Here is a 20,749-nt window from a genome sequence, read left to right on the forward strand (position 1 = left end):
AGTTAGCAACTACAACCTGCGTTCCATTTGTATGAACTCACCAAACAATCCTCTCTTGCAAATTTAGTTTATTATAGTTTATTATTTTAGAAATTATTCATTAGTCATTTCAAATGTATGAATGTAATGAAGTGCAAGTGCAAACTACATTTACTCAAAGGCACTGAAGAACTTGCTGAAATATGTCCAGGGTTCAGTGGTCTGCCGTAGAGCAGCACCATGGACAGCAGCCAATACACCCAAACCTATACAATCTCTCCATGTCAGCCACAATTAATACTGGGCCGCACAAAACAAACATGTTGAGTCACACTCGTATGCCTGAATACACACATAAATACTGTTAATGTTCACATGCAATGATGCATACATATTGTATAAAAGTAAGTATTTGCATTATTCGCTAATTCAGCAAACAAGTACAAATCACAAAATAATGAATAATTCTGAACACTGGCAGGCTAGCACATGTTTTTTTTATATCAACGTCAAAATATTTTTGATAAAAAAGTTTTCAACTTTATTTATCTGAAACACATTAGTCAATATGAAAAAATAAAAACAACAACATATTACACATTGTGATCCAACAGAAATAGTGCTTTTGCAAGTTACAACGAGAACAATATTCTCATTTTTTAAAAAGTAGTGTGTGGTGACCAGTTCACAGATTAAATGAATAAACAACATCTCCTAAAACAATAACTAAATAATATATTCAACATACTAATCTATGCCATCTATAAACAAAATAATATGCATCACACAAACACTACATAATCCCATAATTGAGCTGCAATTTCCAACACAAAATGAAATGACTTTATATAATTCAAATGAACGGTTTGTAGAAAAGTTTATTCATTTATGAATCAAGTCTACCAGTATTATTATTCACTAGCAGAATTACATACTTTACTGTGTGTCATTATGAGCATTTCCTAATATTTAACCATATTCAAGCAGCTAAAATAGATCTAAAGATATCATAAGGTTCACCGCGGATTGTGTGTCAGAGTGTTTTTTTAGGAATTCATTCAGCTCAATTCTTTTATCGACATTAACTAATCCCCAAGGTTTATATGTATATTCACACTATATTTTAACATTGATGATGCTGAATACGTGATATCTCAACTCTGCAAGGCAAGTTTATTACTGAAGCAGCTGTCTTAAGCAGCAGGTTTATCTTCCACAGCTCGCATTCTGTTCCGAACAGTCATCTGCAGTACGTCGTCTTATGTTCTTGATCAACTCCTCCAAGAAACACAAAAGATAAAATAAGTTAACTTACTACTCATTATTATCCCACACCACAACCATCTTTAATTTCAGCAAAATCATTCAGGCTCACCAGAACTGATTTGAAGATGCAAGTTGCATGATATAGATGAGGAGCGATCGTTAAGTCATTAACATGGTACCTTAAAATTGGTTTCTCCTTGCATTTTAGAAGGCGATATTTCCTGATGAATGACTGACAGATTCCGAGCAAAGGTCACCAGAGCTCCCTGGAGATCTTCAGAGACTGTTCTATCAACGACACCCCAAACAAACGAGTTTACAAACAGCCCCCATGTTGCCAGCTAAGAAACAATCCCTGTGTTCATCTAATGGTGGCGGTTAAATGAAACTCTCAGCAGAAGCCTTCTTCACTCTTCACAGGGGTGGGCACCGCTGGATTTAACTGTTACAGCTAAAGATAAATATTCAACCTCTGCTTAACAGTTTGAAATGTAGAGTTTAACATTTTGTATGTATAAGGCTTTGATGCAATATAGAATACTCACATCATTCCAATGGTGCAGCGCTCACTGCTGTCGTAAATTGCAAAGACTGTTCCATGCTTTCCCTAAAGATTGAAAAACACCAACACAGTGAATAGAAGAGCGTAATCATCACACTGTGTTGATTAAAAGAGAAGATATTAAAACTTTGAGATGTAAAATTGTCCGACATACACTTTCAATCAACCAAGCATTGAGCAAATAAGTTGAGAAAATGTAAGGATGTGATGTAATGGATGTTTATAAAGGATTTTTACCTTGTTGTTAAATCCTATGCCATGAGCGTCGCACACCATGAAGAACACATTATGGTACAACATGGAGAGGTTAGAGTGAAACAAGTGGCTCCCAATAACTGCATAACGATTAAACACAGGAGGCTGTAAAAACAAATGAAAAAGATGAAGCATGATTGTTGCCATTAATCACCCTGAATCTCAAAAGACAAACAGTGTGTATTTACATTTGGAGATTGGAGAGTGTAATAGGTGGTGTGTGTAAAACGGGTGAAGTAGAGATGGCTGAACCCCATGCACATGTCCTTAGGGTCACTGTTGAGGTTGGGGAGTGTGTGTGATTAGTAAACATGATGAGTGTAGGGAACATGTGGTAAACTGTTGGGCCTTAATTAACTGCTGGGAGGAAAAATTAATGTTTAGAAGACATGCCAAATACAAGATGAGCTTAATTGTGTGATGCCAATCAAAGTAACCATAGTTTCAGGACTGCAAATGTTTGCATTCAAAAATTGAGACAAATGCACCACCAAATGAAATAACTACTCAACGCACAATACATATCGCCATAATGGAGGGGTTCTGAGAATGTGAGTGCCATAAGTAACACTAGAGAGGTTGATTACTTTAAAGTGGCAGGGCTCAAGAGGATAAAGATGTTTCTGCTTCTCAAGCACCTCTGGGAGACAAAAAGAGGAGGCCTAAGCCCCTGTGAGCTCAGGAGATAGCCCATGATTCTCTGTGATGGGTGTGTGCTTGCGGTTGTCAAACATGGGACCCTCAAACAACAATAAAAGTGTCCAACAGGGATTTAATTGTGTTTGTAATATTCATGCCCCTAATGATGGCCACTGGTAAAGCCATTAACCACTGCGGCGTGCACTGGACCACCAGGCTACCAACTAAATGAATGTTTGATAAAATAATACAAGACGCGGATTAACAAGCGTAAACTCAGGCATACTGCTAATAAAAGGACTCCATTGTTTAAGCCCTGGCACCAGGTTGATGAGGTGTTCAAGCATGCATACACATGCATAATGAAAATGTTATGAATTATTAATGTGTTGATTATTTAGGCTCATCTATCAAAATGATAATGAATTCAGCACCTAAACACCAATTGAGCTCAGTGCGTAATTACATTATTTAGTTGTATTTAACAAAAATGAAGAGGAAACTACTGATCTATCTTAGTGATTACTGTAGTGGTGCAATAATATCCTCTTAAGTCTCAGCTTGCTCTAGAACTAGCAGTTTGTTTCTTGTTGAGGACACTGTAAAAGTATACTTCAAATATGTAGCATTTAAAACGGACCCTATCCCGTTTTAGAGAAATGACACATTATCAAAAATGTTATAAGCATATAAGCAAATATCAAACAGTACTTTGGCTGCAATCTGATGTTCACAGCATTTCTCTTGGATCGGCACTTCTAAACAGCCTGTGCTGCAATTCAGCGTTCCTCCAGTCATCATCAGAAGCATCTGGGTCATGGCCAGCTGGTCACTGTATGCAAGGTCCAGATCAATAGCCCACACCTGCAGACAAAACACCATGAACCCTGTGCCACAGCAGGGGAAAACTGACACTATAACTTAAATTTTAATTTAATCACAAAAATAAAACGTCAAAGTGTTTCAACCAGAGAGGGGTTAGTACCTTTAAATCCTTACTGTGTCGTCCATGTTGAGAGGCAGGGGAAAAGAAAACACGCTTAAAGCTATGTGCTCGACAGATTTAGGTAATACAGAGACGTGCGCGTGGTAGATCCTCCCCTGCGTGTTTGTGCTCAGTCTGCCTCGCGGTACTTTGTATGGCGCAGGTCTGATGAGAGGCTAAGTTAGATATGTATGGTAAATGGCATCATTATAAGTATATTAAGGGGTCAGGTATGGTCGTAGCCTTCTGCTTAAACAGGGCTAATTTCCCCAATAATAACCTAATAGCTATGCCCTTTCCTCAAAAGTGGCAAATAAATCACCAGTGAAGGACTTGTTAATAACTAAGTGGCAGTCGACTGCCTCCCTTTGCTGTTCCTATTTGTCAAAGTAAACGTCCTGCCACTGAATGCAAATCGCTGCCTGTCTGAAACAGTTTCTGGAACCTGAGCATTTTATCTCCACTAGCACATGGATATCTTTGCATGTGCAGTGATTCTATTATAAGCCACATGTTTTATTAAATTCAAATACGTTGTGAGTCATAGTTTATGGTCTCGGGCTGCAGATACCATTTATTTTTTACATTGATTAATCTCCAATTAGATTCTCCATTAACCGTTTAAAAAAAAAATGAAAATTCAGGAAATAGTGTAAAATGCCACCACATTTTCAAAGGTTTCAATTACTTCTACAGTTTTTTCATTATATGCAATTTTACAATAACGTAAGACAAAGGGAACTTGCAAATCTTCAGTTATGAGGAGCTGCAACCTATAAGAAATATGCGATATTTGTTTGAACAATTATCATATTATGAATCCGTTATTCTGATTGTTGCTCTTTCATAATTAATTAATAGCAAATTTCAAGTTGGTAACTATAAATAACATGAATTGTAAAAAAATATATTTTTTAAATCACTTAAAGAAGGACTCTAAATAATGAAAAAATACATTAAAGTGGACACATGGTTGAGACAGTATACATCTAAACACTTATTTAGTTCATGTTTCTCAAAAGTTCAGCAGTAATCTCTGCACTGAGCCTCCCTTAGCGACAGGACAGACACCAGCCTCGATGCGTCGGGTTGATACCTGGGCCTGAGTGATGGACACACTCCACTGCGCCATTCATTCCACTCACTAAAAATCTTACTCAAATGTCTCATTGTCACTCTTAACAAAGCCGTGGGAAATGTAAGCCTGGATTGTAACTGTTTTCTATTGCCTTGCATTTTCATTAAAATCCTGATGCTGCAGCTGGGGCCCCATCGTTCCACAATGTGAGGAAAGACTGCAAGGGCAAACATATGTGACCCACTTCTTCCCATCAAATAAAGTAGGCAGCCTTTAGCAACAGGTTTGAATCTAAATTGATGTTTAAATCCAGACAGGTTTGCCCATGTGGCTCTCCTCTGTCTGCTCTGTGTGCAGGAGATGGTTAAGAATCTGTCTTTAATGTTCCTACCTCTACTGAAGCACATGCTGTTTATAATCTGTTCTTAATTATTCTGTCAGTGAATCCAATTCAATTTTGTGTCAACATTGAAACTGAAAATTAATTTTAAGGTTGTCATTATATTGAGTAAAAAAAAAGCAGGTGCGGTTTCAATGATACATCTGAGAGATAGTATAATTTCTGATTCTAGTTTGACTGAAATTACAAATTAAGGATTGAATGAAATCCCCCCAAAAAGTAAGAAATACTGTAATATATATATATATGTAAATGACATTTGAATTATTATAATCTAATACAATTCACCCTCCTGAAAAGAAATCTTTATTTTGAGTCTTAAAGGAATAAATAATACCAATGCTGCTACAAATACTGATTTATATTATTATACATATGGATTGCATTGTCTGAACCCTGCTTTGCTCACGCGGCGTCTAATCCATAAGAGACTACCCTCTAGTGGTAAGCGTGCCCTCCAGATCCATGTTTTATACTGAGAATATATTAGCAATGCAAATACAAATGAAGCTTCAATAGTAAACAAAACAGATAGAAGATATTTTTAAATGTCCTGGAGATGAAGATGCATTACTAACTGATGTATTTTTAATAAAAGAAAAAAACCTTTTTTTTTATACCCTTTTGTAAAACTATAAAGTAGCTGAAATGCTTTCTATACTCTCTCGAAAGTTTATTATTATAGACCATATTATAAACACAGCATTTCATTTCACAGCATTTCATTTTACAACTCTGGATCAATAAGCAGTCAATGTAGCCACATGTTAGGAGCAAAGGTTAAACCATCATAAACCAGCCCATTTCCAATATCATAAATCAAAAAGGTTTCAAAACCTAATCTTGATGAATGAGACAAAGCTTTGATGGCGCCTCGCTATAATAACGAGACACATTTCAGCCGCCCACTGCAGGTAAGCAGCTATGGGTTAAACACTGACAGGGCATCCCTGTGAAGCTGCCAAATCACTTTAGAATGACCTATTGTCTGAAAAATAGGTACCACGGAATTCCCCGGCACAGCGAGGTTAAAGGGCAAGCCTTAAATGGTGGACTCAGTGCATCGACACAATAAGACCTGACACTTTATTAGACGGCCTCGTGATACATTTGGTCTCCGTACCCACTGTTTGCCTCGCCTGTTTCCCAAATCCCGGGGGAGCAGTAGAGGAGACACCTATCCGCTCCTATGGATCCCTGACCCGGCTTTAAAAAGTATTTCTCACAATCCGGGTAAATAGAAAGCCTAGGCGCAACACCCCAGACCATATTTATTGTAGTAGCGAGAGCTCACCTTCTGCTCCATGGTGTTGCGGTTCAGGAAGGTAGCCAGGTCCACGGAGACATAACCCACGATAAGGCGCTGTAAACAGGCCTGGCCAACACGCATGCTGATGGATTGCAAGGTCTCTGGGTTCACGGAGGTCTGAGGAACAGTGGAGCCCATAGCTTCCAGTTGACAGGAGCCCTGAAGCTGGTCTCCACAGGACAACATGGTCACCTCACCGCCGGGCTCCAGCAGCAGATCCACGGTGAGGCAGGTGACACATTCTGAAGGGGGGTAGGCCTCCACCACACCGCCTGGGCACACGGTGAGAGCAGAGGAATGAAGGGTGCATACAACAGACACTTCCCAGTGTTAAACAGCATCTGAACCTCTGTGTTTAATGATGAACAAAGATGAAAAGTATTAAACTTGACACATATGGGATCTAGGCAGGACATAGGAAATGACTATCCTAAAAACGATAAAAACCTTCCGATTCTGACCAATGGTATCTGACCTTGTCTGAGGAAGCTCTTCAGGAAGCAGGCCCAGTTGGGATAGCAGGAGGTCTTAGCCGGCTGGGCGTGACCAGCAAGCCACTCCGGGACTTCCTTTAAATATCTGAGCTGTACGGACTCCTGCAGAAAGGGAGTTAATGTGCCCACATTAGGGAGCTACTGAACATGAGTTGGTGACAGATCTGACAACATTATGTTTTGTCAAACACGCATCACTCACAAATCCTTGCTACTTCATTTGTTCCATTATCAAAGCTTTCTGGGTCTCAACTACATCATTGGAAATGCCCTTGTGCTATCCGGATGACTCCTGTGACGGCTTGTTATCCTCGAGACCTTTGGTGGCTGCTTCGATTTCTGTGCGAGTGTCTGATGGATAGTGCGGGGAGGGTCTATCTGTGAGTGACAGCCTATTATCAGAAGGCCTCAGGAGCCTAATGGCTTTAACTCACGGCCACAGAGACAGCACCTGCCCTCAATAACACCTCTCTTAACTGGGCAGCTGATGAATGCCTAAGCTAACCCTATCTATCTAGGGATCAATCAGGGCTTGACTCGGATCGATATCACTCTTGTTTCTGTAACTGGGAAATGCCATAATGGTTTCACCACTTAATTATGCTGTTCATTTTCTTACTTCTGTTTTAGGTGTCTACTGCACAGTTTGGCAACTGAAGTACACTGTTTCCTCTGACAATGCTGTGATAAAAGGAAGAACAACTCTATTACAGACCACAAATGAATTCTGTTATAAAACCTGCATGCTATGTGTGGACTGCATGACAAGTACAACTGCTGAGTCTTATTTTAAGTACAGGGTTCTGTATGTAATAATGTCTGAATATGACCATTAGACAGGAATTTAATTCGGTAATACACAATAAAACATGTGAAACCTTCCTGAAAGAAAACTCAAGTCTGAATGGAAAATAATGTCTTTGCTGTTTCGTCGTTCCACTCAGAGAGTTACTTTGCTTTTGAGTACACGCTGTCGGCTTCACTGGAGACAGGACTGAAGATTACGCTGTTGATATTCCAGTCATGTAACAGCCATCATCATATTCAAGTACTGTAAGAGGCGAGGTCAAACGCTACTCAGTGATTCCCTCTATACAAACCATAAAGCACACAATGGTGCGGCAAAAAGTGTAAAGCAACGGTTGTCATTTTCAACAGAAGAGCAAGCTCACCCCAGGACTTTGCCTATGCAGTTGGAAGACACAGCAGGAGAGGGAAAAAAAAGACAGAGGTATTTTGCAATAAATTATTTGGACTTAAACTGCGTACAGTACCCTGTGATACGATTCAGGCGTTGCTTGGTGTCCACATAAAGCCAAGAAATCTGGTCATAAATAAAATAGATGTTAACCTGCCTCTTTGATTGCTATTTCATCTCTCCATTACACAGTGAATCCAGTGAGAAGCTACTGTACGTCTCTGGAATAAAGGGATACGATCTGGCTAGTGACACGTTTTGAAGGAATATTTATTCCCCGTAGCACTGTCCTACCTAAGCTCCAACCTCAATTAACTACAACCCACTAATGATTTATTTTGGAACAAGTAACATAAGTTGGACTATGGACCTTGAAGCAAAGAAAAGAAAAAAAAGAACCAAGCAAACACTTGTTTGGATCAAACAGGGACTGAAGGAAATTATTTAACATCTCATTAACGTAAATCCCGGTTAATTAAATAAAGGCTGAACATTATATGTTCAAACTCTTCCATGCAATCACAGACTGCACAATATTTAGACAGAAAACATCTGTACAAATGTGCCTGTACCTCTTCAGTGGAAGTGATTATCAAATGACCCATTTTGTTGACAAACTTTACCTAAATAAGGTGTTGCTCAAGATCAGTTCGTACACGGCGCGGCAAAAAGAAATGCTCCATCTGTCGACGCTATTAGGTGTAATTTTCACCCCCTTGTGCCTAATGATCCATGTGCAAGCTGTGTGAGCGCTTAGGAGTGTGTGTGGCCCCCTTCGGGCGTTGCATGGGTGAGGATCTACATGTCTTTAACCTCTCTCTCTCTCTCTGTGTAAATGCTAAAAGAGGCCTGGGGGCTTTCTGAAGGCAGAGTGATTGTGCTGGAGGCTGAGGACCTCGCAGTATTCAGAGAAACACGCCATCTAGTAGACTCCTTCCTGATGGTGTAACCCTTTTATCCTTTCTTTTACATAGCCAGAAGGGATGTGATTGTTGGTATTATTCTGAAAGACCACATGGCATTCTTGTGAGTCAGACTTCTTCATGCTGAGCCCTTCAGAACGAGCAATAATTACAAAAGTATGCACAGGGTCTGCGCAGACTGAGGCTAAGTATGATCTAACCCTTCCGGGGATTATAAAGGTTACGACACATTCCACACAACTGTAAAACATGTTTGTATAATCAATCATCACTTATTTGTTATTTTTGGTGAACAATTATATTGGTAAGATTATATTGGTGATAGCCTTGGTAATTTTGAATTAATATTTAAAATGATTCATTTGATAATTTGTTTTGCATTAATAATTAACTTAATAGCTGATATTATCACAGCCTTAGCTTTAAACATGTATTGCTTGAATGCTTGAAAGTATTCAGTATCTATCCCATTCACTAGCTGTCATTGCCATTGCGATTAGGTCCAGTTCTTTTCGGTTACGGGGGTAAGTTAATGAGTGTTATACCTCAAAGTATACGGCCATGTTTAAAACAGCATCCATTCAGCTTCTGCTGTGAGGAGAGGGAGGCGATGAGATACACTGATATAAAATATTCATGTGTTTCGTTCTAATCTTCAATATACACTTGTACAACAGGCGAGGGACAATGTGAAACATTAAGGGGCTAATACATTTTAGAGGAAATCAATGTAGTAACAAAAAATTCATAAAATGAAAAACACAGGATGTTGGCTTTGCTTTGATTAAAAGAGCAAGGTGTAGAATAAAGGCCAGTTAAAGTGTTGTGTCCATATGGCCCAGAAGCCCCGAGGCTGCTGGCCTACACTGGGGGGGGGGGGGGGCTCGGCACTCTTCCCTCTCCATGGGACCCCAGCTGGTGAAACAAACCCCATTTACTTTCCTGTGCGGCCTCAGCCACCATTATGGACCTTGGCTGCGGCTCAGCCACTCTCTGCCGTAATTAACAGCTCCAACGCCACAACAATTACAGCCCTGCACTGCACATGCGATGTGAATCAAAGAACGAGCTAATCGGAACAAAAAGCAGAGTGAGCCGTAAGAAGCTCGAGATGACTGCTGTTCTTTCAAATGGGATAAAAAGTAAAATCGTTGGGCTCCAAGCCCACAATCATTAGCCTGTAATTAGTTTACACAAAGCTCCCAGTTAAATGGATAAATACTGTAATTAACACATGACAGAAAATCAAAGGCTACTTTGTAAGCATATGAAAAATAAGAGCCAGGGGCTCAGAAGCTGTGTACAGATTGCATCTGTACCAAATGAATGGTTTACAAATGATTCAATGTATTTTATCTGTTCTTTTGTTTATTTTTTGGGGAGACGGCAAATGTAAGATGTCATTTATAGAATAATTACAGGGTCACATTTTAAACACTACGCTCAGCATTATTATAATATTCACCTTACAGATGACCCCCTAACCAGTGATTGTTAGGGACAGACACTGAAACCTCAGTGTTGTGATGCTAGAAGCAAATAAAAGCAACAGCTTAAATTGAAGAATTTAATTTGAGAGTAATAGTAGAAGAGTTGAGAGTAGTTTGTTTTACGATATGCTGTACTTTCAAGGCCTCTAGATTACCAATGAGTTGTGAATTTGTGTGATAATATTTTGCACAAAAGTTTTCAAAAAAGATATACAGATGTTTACAGAAGTTCTCTGTTGACCAAATTGTCACTGCCAGGTGAGTTAGGGCATTAATAGCATTGGACACGCCGCTGTTCTCCCCAACCCATTGACACTAGTCGATGTGTGTGCCTCCGAGAATGGATAATGGCTGTGTGTATAAACAGATATTTTATCTGTCTATTTAATGATCTGTGACTCGGGGGACGGTGCTCAAAATACTCTCTAACTGAAGGGAGCAGCATTGTATTCACATAAAACACCCACTCTGGGCTAATTGATGGAATCTCTCTGTCCCCACTGTGACCGTAGCTTTTCAATGACAGAAGTGAATCAAACCCTTGTAAACTGTCCCATCACAACAAGGATCTCCATTGTAATATACAGTTGATGCTGTAATGTTGTCTGTTAATTTTCTAGTTAGCATGTTGACTTTAGATGGCCCGATCCCTCATTGATATGGGTGTAATAATCATCGCAATAAAGTTTATTGGTATTAAAAAACTCTAAAACTATTGCTGTGCGGGAGCAATAAAAAAACAAGACATTATAGTAAAAAACATCAATTTTGGCAGAAGTAATAATGGAAATAAATAAGAACACAAACCAAAATTCTAGCAAATTCAATAAAAATAGCAAAGTCTGTGAAAGTGCTTCTAAGAATTGTTTCTATAGTTTATGACGGGGAGCGAATAACGGAATCCTCTGAGACACATCTTTACCTGAATCCATTCGGTCTTCCATAGCTCAGGACCATAACGATGGCATTCCTGCAGAGCCCAGTTATAGCAGCTCAGATGACATGTGTCGCAGTATGCCGTCCCACAGCCTCCGTATTCAGAGTCCATCTTAAAGAGCCAGCGATGCACATCGACGTTTTGAGCCATGAGTCCAGCCAGTGCTTCATGAAGCTAAATGACATTTGAATTACAAACAAAACACTCTAGTTATTAAGTTATTAAGGAAAGTGGAAATGTTATCGGTGTTACAAGGCACTGATGAAATACCTCATGCTCTAATGCCGTCTGTCAATGCATTTGTGTTTTGATCCCTCACCTGGATGAGCGTGTAGATGTCTCCTCGACCCGGGGATACATCAACCTCTGCTCCGGAAAAGATGCTCCTCCCTCCAGATTTGGTGCTGTGGAGCTGTGCGATTGCCGGTTCTGAAGCCAGGATTGACACTCCTAGCTCATCAGCCACGGCCAGGTCATCCTCATGGGCCACCCCACCCACAATATAGGCCTGCTTGCCCTGGATCAGGTGCTTGATGCGCTTCAGGGTGCGTGGACTGTACTTTAGCAGTGTGGATAGGCACAGGTTACGGGTCTGGAAGGAATAAAAAGGATTTTTGCTGCAGCTAAGAGTATTTTCTAGGGGTTGTTTCTTGACCTGATTTATCACTGTGTACACACAAAAGATCTATTATTGTAATAGCCAGCAGGGTTTTAACCTCTCCTGTATTCCAGCATGTTGAATTGATAAAATCTGTCTGTGGGAGGCCTCGCCTATTCTTCACATCTTTAATGTGTGCTAGCAATGAGCTCCTTGGGAATATAACTAATTACTTCACATCTGTATTTATTTGATCCACATGGAATTATCCCTTCTGTCAGTGGCAGAATGCGCTGCCAGCAATGGGTAGCAGTCATTCATCTCAGCAACACGCCTGGCACAGTTTAACCACAAAACAGCAGGAAAATCAATAAACAGAAATGAAGAAGACCATGTCATGTTGTAAATTTAATCTAGTGCAAAGTGATAGAAAGAAAAAGATGGACAGAATGGCTGGATTCAATACTATAACACCTTCATTTTATTTCATTGAGGTTATCAAATCAATTCAGAAGTTTGGAAAATGCTACAGATAGATAGAATAAACTGACAAGAAAATCGAATTATTTACTGAACACCAGCTAGAGACCATTACACGTTTTTTAATTCAGTAAAAATGAATACAGCTCTAGTTTGCATATTTATTTCAAAAGCTGTAAAAAGCAATGATTTATTTTATAATAACTGATAACTGAGTGCATGACAACTGTAGATAACATTATTTTCTAGTATCCTCTAGAGGACAATTCACAACCTACAGATGTTTGTGAATTGTGCACCTCGACATTACGATACAACCGAGTCTTTCCTCTACAAATCCTTTTAAAATCCTGCTGAAAAATGGAATACATCGTCAGGTTTGTTTGTTCAGAGTTGCTTGTGTAAAAAATGTGAAGGTAATCCATCTTACCGGGAAATAATCAATAGCCTCAGGTGTGAGGATGATGAAGCGTCTGGCCGAGGAGGACGAGGCCGCAGGGGGCCTGGTGCCATCCTCGTCTGGGGCTCCACCACACTTCAGGAGGCGGGTGTAATAGTGCAAAATGTCATCTCCGAGATGTCGTGGACATACGTAGATCACGTCCACATTTTCATCTTAAAACATACATGGAAAATGAGGAAATGAGAAAGTGAATGTGTGTGTAAGGCAGTGAGGATGTAGCAAAAGCTCCTACCTCGAATATCACACAGTCTGCTTATTTGGATGTTCTGTAGGATGTCATATCCCCTCAAGTTCATACGCCGGTTTTGTGAGTATCCTGTTAGAACGAGGTCACAAAAGTGTACACATGACTTTCAAAGAAAGATTCGTATCATCTCTAACTGGCTTTATTAAAAATCTGCAGCTCTGTCCAACTACTCTCACGTGTGCTCTACTAGACTTGGGGGATGGTTTAGTTACGGCTAAAGACACACAGTAGGGCAATCGGGTGATTCATTTAGCCTAATAACTAGCAGGTGCAGTTTGCCGGCCATCCTGTTGCAGCTTGTCCAGTCCCCGTAGAGCTACATCCGGTGGAGCTGCCATGATTTTACTTGATGTCTGTCCGCCTGATAGAGAATTCTCAACTGAATCAAAGTAATTAAATGATTGGATTCATGCTAATTAACAACAATGGGGTTCAACTTTCTAATTATCCTTGCTCACACAGCACTCTCTGAAGCCACCCCAAGTGCAAATAAAGCATTCCATCTGCTAGTAATTAGGCTTAATAATTTCAGACAATCGTTTAATGATTTACAATGTACATGCCTGATTACAGTCTAAATGTGAGTGCAATGGTGAAAAGAGAACAAGAAGGGATCATAGCTTGCACTTTCTTTAGTGCAAAAACACAAAAGCCTCTTCCTCTTTTGTGTATTTTTTCTGCAAAGCAATAAAATAAGACCTCTTGCAAATATTTGACCGAAATAGCCTTTCATTTTCTTAATCTGCAAATTAAATGGCAATGGAACTAAATTGTTCAGTTTCCTAGCACGGGGACCGCCATCAACCCCGTGAGTGCCTTCCTGCAGAGAACCATTTCAACGAGACAGAGTGCCTCCACCGGGGCAGTGGACTGGGGCAGCAGAGTGGTGAGACAGGGGATGACTGCTGCTACATCAGATGTGTGTGTGTGTGTGTGTGTGTGTGTGTGTGTGTGTGTGTGTGTGTGTGTGTGTGTGTGTGTGTGTGTGCAGAAAGCAGAGAAAGCTACCTAATGAAGGGATGTGGATAATGGTCCTCTTGGAGGACTGGATGCGTTTCCAGTTGGCTGCCAGATGCTGGGGATGGAGAAAAGGAGTGATCAGAGAGGCGCCGCTTGGATGCGTACACACACACACACACACACACACACACACACACAAATCATCATTACATGGATAAAACACATCAAGCCAATCTCTCTCTGGGCTAACAGAAACAAACCAAGCATAAAATATCACCTTAATTAAAATAAGCGTTTAGCAACTATAGCATTATCTTCCCACAATTAATTCAATCAGTAAGGTACATGATGCTACTGCCAGAGGAAGATTAGCTGGCTTAATTAACAGGGTATGAATGTTTTAAGAGTGAGAACATACATTTAGTGCATGTATACACGCACAGAGATGTTAGAACTAAATGAAATTGTCGGTACTAATTAGTATTTTGTCAGCAGTCTAAAAAGATGTTCAACCCAGATGACAGCACAGACACGACATCTTTGCTGAATGGGTAAAAATGTGCAGAACATCATGCATTCTTGAGAAACTGTTCTGTCACACCGCTCTCTTAAAGAACCAAATAGAAGATGTTTCAGTTTCTCCTGCAGTAAATTTGTCTTTGTGGCTCAAAAAGAAGTACGATTTAGTTGCATGATTAAATGAAATGATGTTGGATATGGTACCAGTTTTATGGATATCCTTTTCAAACCAATAGCTGCCCATGTCCCACTCAACTACACAATCACAATCATTTGTTAGCGTAAAACAACCACAACACATTTTTTGTATTTAAATTCTTGAACCACCTATGATATTTATGGCATGTTATTAAATATTTAATTACCGTTAGATGTACTGTAATTCAGTAATACCTAGATTAAACCTTCTTGCAATTATCTCTTGCCCTCATAATTACTATTTCCCCATTTTTCTTCTTGTCTTATAGATGGGGCTGCAGTTTAACTTTATTCTTCTGTTTGGCTCTATATTTCTTGTGTTTTCAACTGTTCATGCATCTGACCCTTTTTTTCTGCTGTTCTCTTTTATTCATCAGTCCCACTTTCTCTTTCTGCTGTCTCCCTCTGTTGGTCTAACTCCCCTGATATCTTGTTTTTGTTTTTGTTCTATTCTGTTCATCTGGGGCATTGCTTTCCGATACTGTTATGTGTTTTTGTTACTAATTCCGAAAGTACCAAAGCAGCAAGTTAACCTGATTAATTTTTATTGACATGACATTGCATCTATTTCTGTCCATGCATACTTATACTGTCATTTATAGAAGGATAATGGACAAATCAAGCTCCACTCTAATTTTGATAACAAGGTAAAAACAATATAAACAAACATCAGCTTTGAAAGGTTAAGTAAGCAGCAATATTAAGTCAGAGAGCGAGAGAGAGAAATCACACAGTGATTACACGCAACATCACCTTGGCTCTGCTGCGGAAATTCTCCAGTTGTCTGGAACGACGGGCCTGTAGGGCCTTCCTGACGTGACGCATCTGAGTGAACATCAGCCATGAGACAGCTATGGTGCCTGCCGCCCACCTGCGCCGGCAGTGGCGCAGGTAGGCCGTTCGGGCAAAGTGGCGCCTCCAGCAGGACTGAATGTGGACGGCAGCCGCCTCAATGCCTCCCTCTCCCTTGTAGCGCTGACCTGGGCGTGAGAGCAGAACCAACACCTCCTCCCAGTTCTCGAGCACTGAGAGGAAGCCGGTCGGCGGAGGAGCCTTTAACCAACCACTTTCCCACGCATGGCCTAACTCCACCAGCCGTCGCCCGCTCACTCTGGCCAGTGGCACAGCAAAGTCCCTGAGCAGCTTTTCCAGGGCCTCCAGGGCATCCACCACACTGCTCCAGCACAAGCTAAAGCTCTGCTTAAATTCACGGAAATCTCTCGCCATTGGGTTGGTGCGTCCCATTAAGATTGTAAAGTCGCATTTGTTGATATTTACTCGTCCTTGCAGGGGTAGATTCTAAAGAACACAGACAAACCTAGACTTTAATAGTACGAATGTTATCTTTTTTCACGTGTCTCTATGTATTATATTAAACTTTTACAGTGATCTTACATGAGGGCTTTTGGGGAAAAGGCCGTTGGTGCCTGGCATCATGTCCCTGTGCTCCATGCCGTTAGAGGTTGCGGAAGGAGGCGGAGCCTTGATGGGGATGGGTGTCCACTCTCTGTCTATGGTTTTGCAGGTGGATCCAGGTTCTGTTTCAGATTTTAGCTGCTTGTGACTCCTAGACATCACGCCTATCTGACCTAAAGTCACAAATAAAAAGGCTTAACTGTACTGTATCAGTGATCGATCAGGCATCAACGTATATTCAAGTGGCAGCGGTCTCTACTGCACCGGAGTCACTGAGCAGACCTGTCTTTGGAGAAAGTGAATCCTCTCTGGAGTGAAGAGACGCTGCCTTGTGCTGTATCGCCATTTGAAGCGAATTTGTATTTGGCACTGAAGGAAACATAAAATAGAAGAATAACTTCCTAAAAGATTTACTGAATATAAGGTGGCTGCCAGATAGAAATTCCTGACATGTACACGTGTAATGATAATTTAAGTATAGTATCAAGGTGCTGGTGCTGAGGTGAATCAAATGTTTTACCTGTCCCCACGTCTTCTTCTGGCTTTGCCAGGCCATAACGGCACTTTGTGACTGGAAGACTCACCAAAGGGCCAGTGATTATTTCGTCAAGTTTTGCCTTAACAGAAATTTTTTATTTTAAGATCAGATGTTGAAAATATTGTAATAATCAACAACAACAATGCCACCAAACCAGTAATTTCTGGTCTGGCCCAAATTTGTTATTGCCAACGGAAACTCTCCTTTGCTTAATCTAACTAAATGAAACAGTGACTGGTCGAGGAGACCGTAAGCATCTGTAAATTCAAAGTTTTTTTTTTTTTCTTCAACAAAATGTCTATCTTTTATAGAGAAACTCTTCAGTGTAGGAGGTAACCAACCATTAATCATACTCTTGCAAGTTTGTTGATATAAGAACAAAAATATAAATAAGAGAACTTGGATACCTACATGATCACAGACAGAATTTAAGTGGCCAATGGCAACGATCCTGTAACCGATCAATCAATCAAAAGTATCCAAGATTAAAGGTTAACCTTCAAGCAATTATGTTTTGCAATATTTAAATAGTTGTATACATAGTATTGTATAATAATAACATTAGAAGTGAATTGTTCTTTGACCTTAAAACATATTAAAATGTGTCATTACTCAGAAAACAAAGTTTTTGCTGTGATAATCCTCCAAACTTTGCATATAACGTCTTCTCCTTCGTTATTTTCAGACCACTGAGCTCTTTGACAGACCACAGGTAGTAGCCAGGTGCTGGGAGAATATCCCCTCAAAGGCACACATCTGTTTCAGGTGGGGTTGGGAAAAGGTGGCAACTTTTTGTAAAATTGCTAAAATGCAAAAGCTAATTTCCTGGCATGAGTATGGAGTGGAGACGAGCTGGCCTGTGTTGCAGGAGGAGGCAGCAGGCAGAGAGCCAGTAGTTTGCAGTTGGGGAAGCCACGGCTGTCTTATTGGCATGCTGGAGCAGGTACCCATTTCTGTCCTGAGACAGCTGTAAACCAGTAGCGCATAGCACAGCAATCAGGCGCCTGTTTCTTTAGAAGAATGCTGATGTGCTGCAATCTGCTGCTTTCCGCTTTCTGCAGCCAGCACTTCCATCTCTCCTATATCAGGGTGACAGTCTTGGCCGCTATTTCTCATGTCAGGTATAGATCACTAAAAACATATTGGAAAATAAAATGTGTAAAACATTTCTAAAAGTAATGCCGACCTTTGCAAAGATTAATTTGTTTGCTGTGACAAGTGGTAGCTGTCCCCATTAAGCCAGCGAGTGACCTTTATGTCCCTGTCTCTCTGAACACGATACTTGAAACACCTATTAATGCAGACTTGTACCATCACTCTTATCTCCAGCATAAAGTGTCTGTCCTGGGGATAAAGGACTGAACATCAAGGAAAGGAGTCATGATATCCAATTCATCTTGGTTGTAGCTGAACCTCTTGTAATGCCTCCCAATCAAATCTTTCCTGAGGCATGTGCTCTATGTTACAACTGATATCAACAAACACAGAGGAATCAATTCTGCTCAAGATTAATCTCAGTGTGCAAATCAAAAATCTGGGGGACATTATGTTATATTGATCAGAGTTTGTTATTATAGTTTATGTCACATGTCAGGCTGGGGCAAGACAACTTTTCCCTGTCTTGTTTTCTCTCTTTCTTTTTGGTCTCTTTCCAGGTGCAATCCCTGTGATTGGGTTTCACCTGCCCGTGAAACAACTGGGCCGTGCTCGAGAATAAAAAGAGAAAGAAGGCAAATGCGGATCAGTTGGAATTAATGTATTTGTTGTGAAGGTTTGTGGTGGGCAGTTGAAACCATGGTTGTTGTGTAAACTACTCAATCTGGCAACACGTTTGAGAAAATCACCTTGATTCCGCAAAGAGTCTGAAGGGCCCATAGGTGGGACTGAGTAAAGTCACATTTTTAAAATCATAGTATTTACTGTAAAACCGTAGTTTGAAGTACACTTTGCAAAAACCTTTAGATTATTTCTAGCATTAATAAACATATTTTAACAATATTCACCATGATACTGCATTTAGAAACTACTTAATCAGAAAGATCTGTAAAGTGCTGTTTTTATGTTGTATTGTATTGTTGTATTTTACAAAATGTTTATTTAAATGTCAGACTCTTAATTCATTTACAGCCAAATGTATAAAAAAATATAGATTTTGTCTGACTTACTTTATTTGTCTTCCTCTTGTGGACATCAGGGAGTGATATCCCAAATTTCTGGTGCATAACAACTCTGTTGTTTGGATGAGCAGGATTATGCAACAAATGCTTGGTTAAAGCTGACTTGTGCTAATCAAGACGGATAAAGAAAAAGCTTCAAAACTTGAGTTACTCAATGACAACAATTCAAATGTACGAGCAGTTTTGCTAGGCCGAAAAGTATTATTTGTCCCCTGTGCTTCTCCAACACACCATATCAACCTGTGTTGGTCTTGAGTGCCTTAATGTGTAATGTGACCGAATAATTACATTTCTAACTTACCTAACTGCAGTATACATTGTAGCTTGTACTCTATTGTCATGTGAATAAATTGGTTTTCATTTCTGAACAAAATAAATAATTATAAACCTTACATAAGTACAATGTATACACTGTGCGTATACTCTGTATCATTATGTATTTCTCAACAAAATATAGAATGATCTACCTTTTCCACAGGTGAAGCCCCAGGAATGGCTTCCCTTTGTGGACACACATCTTGGATACTCTCCAGGGCAGGTTTCCTGTAGGATGTGTTTATTTCACTCCAACAACTCACACTACTGTATGCGATTCTAAAGATACTTAGTAAGAGTTCTAACTTGATGGTGCATAAAAAGGTTTTAGCACTTTAAAAGATTAGACAGTAAACAACATGTGTGAGCTTCTCCTCACTTACCATTTGGGAATCTGTTTCTTCTTTTGAAAGTCTTCAATTCTTGGAAGGACCAGCAACTGCTTTGTCACTGTTTTCAGATAATCATCTGCATGCTTCTATTTACATATACACATATAGATATATCAAATAATAAGCATATATTATCAAAGTAATTCAGAATACACACACACACACACACATATGTATATGTATATATACTGTAGTTATTTTGTGTGAAGCATCCTCACCCTGACGCTTCTTTCTGTCTTGCCAATGGCAGCATCCAGAGCTTGAATATCCAGTGTTTGACCCCTTTCATTGACAGATATGTTCTCAAGAGCACATTTGAGTTGTTTCAAATCCTCTTAATTCTGTAAAATACAGTTATGTGATTGTAGATTTTTGGCCCATAAATTGCCAAGCTTGAAACTTGTTCTTGCGTATACTTGGTAGTTAACCTGTATTTGAGGTTTGAAAATAGATGGTAATGTTAATAGTTTAACTAACATTTAGCGTCAGTCGTTGTCTGACTGAGGTTGTAATTTAGCTGGTCATTCCGTCGACTTCAACGTTAACTAAGTTAGCTAACACCTGCTAACGTTAACGCTGAATTAACACTACATACCAAAATGGGTTCTGAGCTGAGGTAACGTTAGTCAACTTTACCTGAAATAAAACTGCTCCCAAATTATCTTCGTTTTGAACTGTGTCCGACATGATATATTGAGTTGAAAATAATGAAGACCTCAAATATGTAACGTTAACTTCTTTAACCAAAGCAGTTAAGTTAGCGTTAGCTACTCGTGAATCACGGTTATTCACAGTAACCTAACGTTACTCGCTACCATGACAACAAGAGGCTAATTTACACCCGGGTACTGACGGACATTCCGTGGTTAAAACCACCACAACGGGCAAACCTTCGTTACAAAGGCAGCGAAAAACAAATTTACACATGTAA

General features: G+C 39.9%; 1 protein-coding gene across 1 annotated transcript; it reads right to left on the reverse strand.

The window, feature by feature from the left end:
• Positions 1–174: 174 nt before the first annotated feature.
• Positions 175–20,740, reverse strand: iqch (IQ motif containing H). Its single transcript, XM_037452299.2, is given in 21 exon segments — positions 175–1,257; positions 1,425–1,533; positions 1,791–1,852; positions 2,045–2,167; positions 3,413–3,565; positions 6,459–6,745; positions 6,949–7,069; positions 11,501–11,689; positions 11,835–12,107; positions 13,024–13,208; positions 13,289–13,372; positions 14,312–14,378; positions 15,734–16,279; positions 16,376–16,569; positions 16,679–16,765; positions 16,917–17,013; positions 19,100–19,219; positions 19,579–19,654; positions 19,810–19,904; positions 20,037–20,159; positions 20,455–20,740. Coding segments are annotated over 21 exon segments (3,114 nt in total). The 5' UTR covers positions 20,506–20,740; the 3' UTR covers positions 175–1,185.
• Positions 20,741–20,749: the final 9 nt, after the last annotated feature.

The sequence above is a fragment of the Pungitius pungitius genome, chromosome 6, assembly GCF_949316345.1.
Source record: "Pungitius pungitius chromosome 6, fPunPun2.1, whole genome shotgun sequence".
Taxonomy (NCBI): Eukaryota; Metazoa; Chordata; class Actinopteri; order Perciformes; family Gasterosteidae; genus Pungitius; species Pungitius pungitius.